Here is a 2467-nt window from a genome sequence, read left to right as displayed (position 1 = left end):
TTGAAAATCATGAAAAAAGTCATAGTATGTCGTTCGAAATCATGACAAAAAAGGTCATAGTATAGTTATGTCGTTGAAAATCATGAAAAAAGTCATAGTATGTCGTCCAAAATCAAGAAAAAAAGTCATAGTATAGTATGTCGTTCAAAATCATGACAAAAAAGTCATAGTATAGTATGTCGTTCGAAATCATGAAAAAAGGTCATAGTATAGTATGTCGTTCGAAATCATGACAAAAAAGTCATAGTATAGTATGTCGTTCGAAATCATGACAAAAAAGTCATAGTATAGTATATCGTTCGAAATCATGACAAAAAAGTCATAGTATAGTATGTCGTTCGAAATCATGACAAAAAAGTCATAGTATAGTATGTCGTTCGAAATCATTAACAAAAAGGTCATAGTATAGTATGTCGTTCGAAATCATTAACAAAAAAGGTCATAGTATAGTATGTCGTCCAAAATCATGACAAAAAAGTCATAGTATAGTATGTCATCCAAAATCAAGAAAAAATATCATAGTATATAATATGTCATCCCAAATCGTGAAAAAAGTCATAGTATAGTATGTCGTCCAAAATCATGGCAAAAAAGTCATAGTATAGCATGTCGTCCAAAATCGTGAAAAAAGTCATAGTATAGTATGTCGTCCGAAATCATGGCAAAAAAGTCATAGTATAGTATGTCGTTCGAAATCAAGTCGAACCTTTTCACAGAAAATTGGCCATACTTAAATAGCACAGTGCAAAACATTACAATAAAGTAACGTAACATGACTTAGACACATGTGCAGTCTGAAAAAAGGTGTAGGCTGAAGCTACAGCTCATAACACCGACCAGCATATTCAACCACAAAACAAACTAAAACAGGCAAACAAGGCAAAATAGCAACAAAGTCAAAATACAAAAGACAACTTACACACTTTAAGCTCCTGTACCCTGTCCTTCTATGTCAGTATACAGTCTGATCATCCATTTTCATATTTGATCAATATGTCATTTTAAACCTTTGTATAAACCTACTTAACGTTCTACATGTTTTCAGTTCATCAGTACAACTGTTCCATAAACTCACTCCTTTAACTGAGATACACTGTTGTTTGGCATTGGCCCTCACCAATGTTTTTTTTAAACATAAAAATACCTCTCAGAACATGTTGACTTTCTCTTTTTTGAAACAACTTTTGTATACTTTCAGGTAGTTTCAGTATTACAGCAGCACAATAAAGACTTACCATTCTGGCTGGCGGTTGAAGAGAGTACTAGAGGGGTGGAGGTACACCACCTGCTGGTCAATCAGGGTACGGTACCCGTCATGAGGGTGCTTCCTGGCAGTGTTCCTGAAGAAACCGCTGCAGATAGCTTTCTGGACTTGCACTGTTGCTTTTCCACATGACACCACGTCCAACTTGTGCCTACAGAATATTTAGTCTTGTTAAATATTTGTCTACAAGACTCAAAATCTGTTGTCAAAGTGTAGGATTTTTCATAATCGTGTACAGATGATGTTTAACAGAGGTCAAATACTGAGTTTTAAAGTTGGCATGCATTTAAATATATTGCTGAATATTTTCATACATCAAATACTGTGATTTAACAGTAATGTCTACAGTCCACACTATATGAGGTCAAATTATTATTATTACACTGTGGAATGCATTCACATTTTTTCATCAGTATCAAATACAACAGAGACTGACAAGCGTTCAAGAGTTGAATTTGATACTCCTACCTGTCCATGATGCTGAGCATCTGCTTACGTATATCCTGAGCTCTCTTTAAGGAGCGGGCCTGGATGAAGTTCTCGAAACACCATGGGTTGGAGAACTTGTTGTTCTTCCAGGAGTTGTAGACAGCCAACAGGGTCAGGTGGTCTCCCTCGAGCTGGGAAAACTTTGTCTTTTTCTGGTCAGCCTGGGCCTGTTTGTCCTGAAAACAGAAGGATTGAATTTAATCTTCTCTGCCTTTTGACAAAGTATTGATCGTCTGATATTTCACAACTGTTTTGAGCATGTCGTTGTGTGTTAGCCACATACCTTTGGTCTATAAAAGATGTTCTGCACAGACAGCATTGACACGATGGTGAGCATCTCTTCGCTGCAGCCCAGGTGGACGGACATGATCAACATCTTACACAACATGGGCTCCAGAGGAAACTCAGCCATCTGAAGGACAGATACAGGTGTTAATCAGATACAGGCAGTATGCATAATGAACAGTGGAGGGACCTCTTGAAGATCAAACCAAAGTGCAGACACTGGGCAAACCTATATCAGGTACTTGGTCACTCAAGTACTTCTTGCACAGATTAGAGGAGTAAATACTAAAGCCATAATAAATAACATCTGCAGGTTATGATGCAACAATCTGGCTGAGCACAGTGATATTCTTATTTTCCTCACCCTTCTGCCCAGACGTGTGAGTAACCCTTCATCATCCAGAGCCCCCAGAGTGTAGAGCTGCTCCA

General features: G+C 37.6%; 1 protein-coding gene across 1 annotated transcript; it reads right to left on the bottom strand.

Moving 5' to 3' along the window:
• Nucleotides 1-920: 920 nt before the first annotated feature.
• On the bottom strand, nt 921-2461 carry LOC126386964 (ATP-dependent RNA helicase DHX8-like). Its single transcript, XM_050039545.1, has 4 exons — nt 2403-2461; nt 2037-2165; nt 1733-1929; nt 921-1415 (listed from the first exon to the last, which is right to left on the bottom strand). Exons 2-4 carry the CDS (start codon nt 2163-2165, stop codon nt 1232-1234), a joined length of 510 nt encoding a protein of 169 aa, XP_049895502.1. The 5' UTR covers nt 2403-2461; the 3' UTR covers nt 921-1231.
• Between the last annotated feature and the right edge of the window lie 6 nt (nt 2462-2467).

The sequence above is a fragment of the Epinephelus moara genome, unplaced genomic scaffold (assembly GCF_006386435.1).
Source record: "Epinephelus moara isolate mb unplaced genomic scaffold, YSFRI_EMoa_1.0 scaffold1249, whole genome shotgun sequence".
Classification (NCBI taxonomy): Eukaryota; Metazoa; Chordata; class Actinopteri; order Perciformes; family Serranidae; genus Epinephelus; species Epinephelus moara.
The sequence above is the reverse complement of the archived record's forward strand: the minus strand, read 5'-3'. Positions and strand labels throughout refer to the sequence as shown.

Excerpts from the sequence above, each read along its gene's own strand:
- LOC126386964 (XM_050039545.1), bottom strand. The coding sequence starts at position 2,165 with ATGGCTGAGTTTCCTCTGGAGCCCATGTTGTGTAAGATGTTGATCATG. Across the intron at positions 1,930-2,036 it reads ACATCTTTTATAGACCAAAG|GACAAACAGGCCCAGGCTGA; the intron begins GTATGTGGCTAA and ends TTCTGTTTTCAG. Across the intron at positions 1,416-1,732 it reads ATGCTCAGCATCATGGACAG|GCACAAGTTGGACGTGGTGT; the intron begins GTAGGAGTATCA and ends AATATTCTGTAG.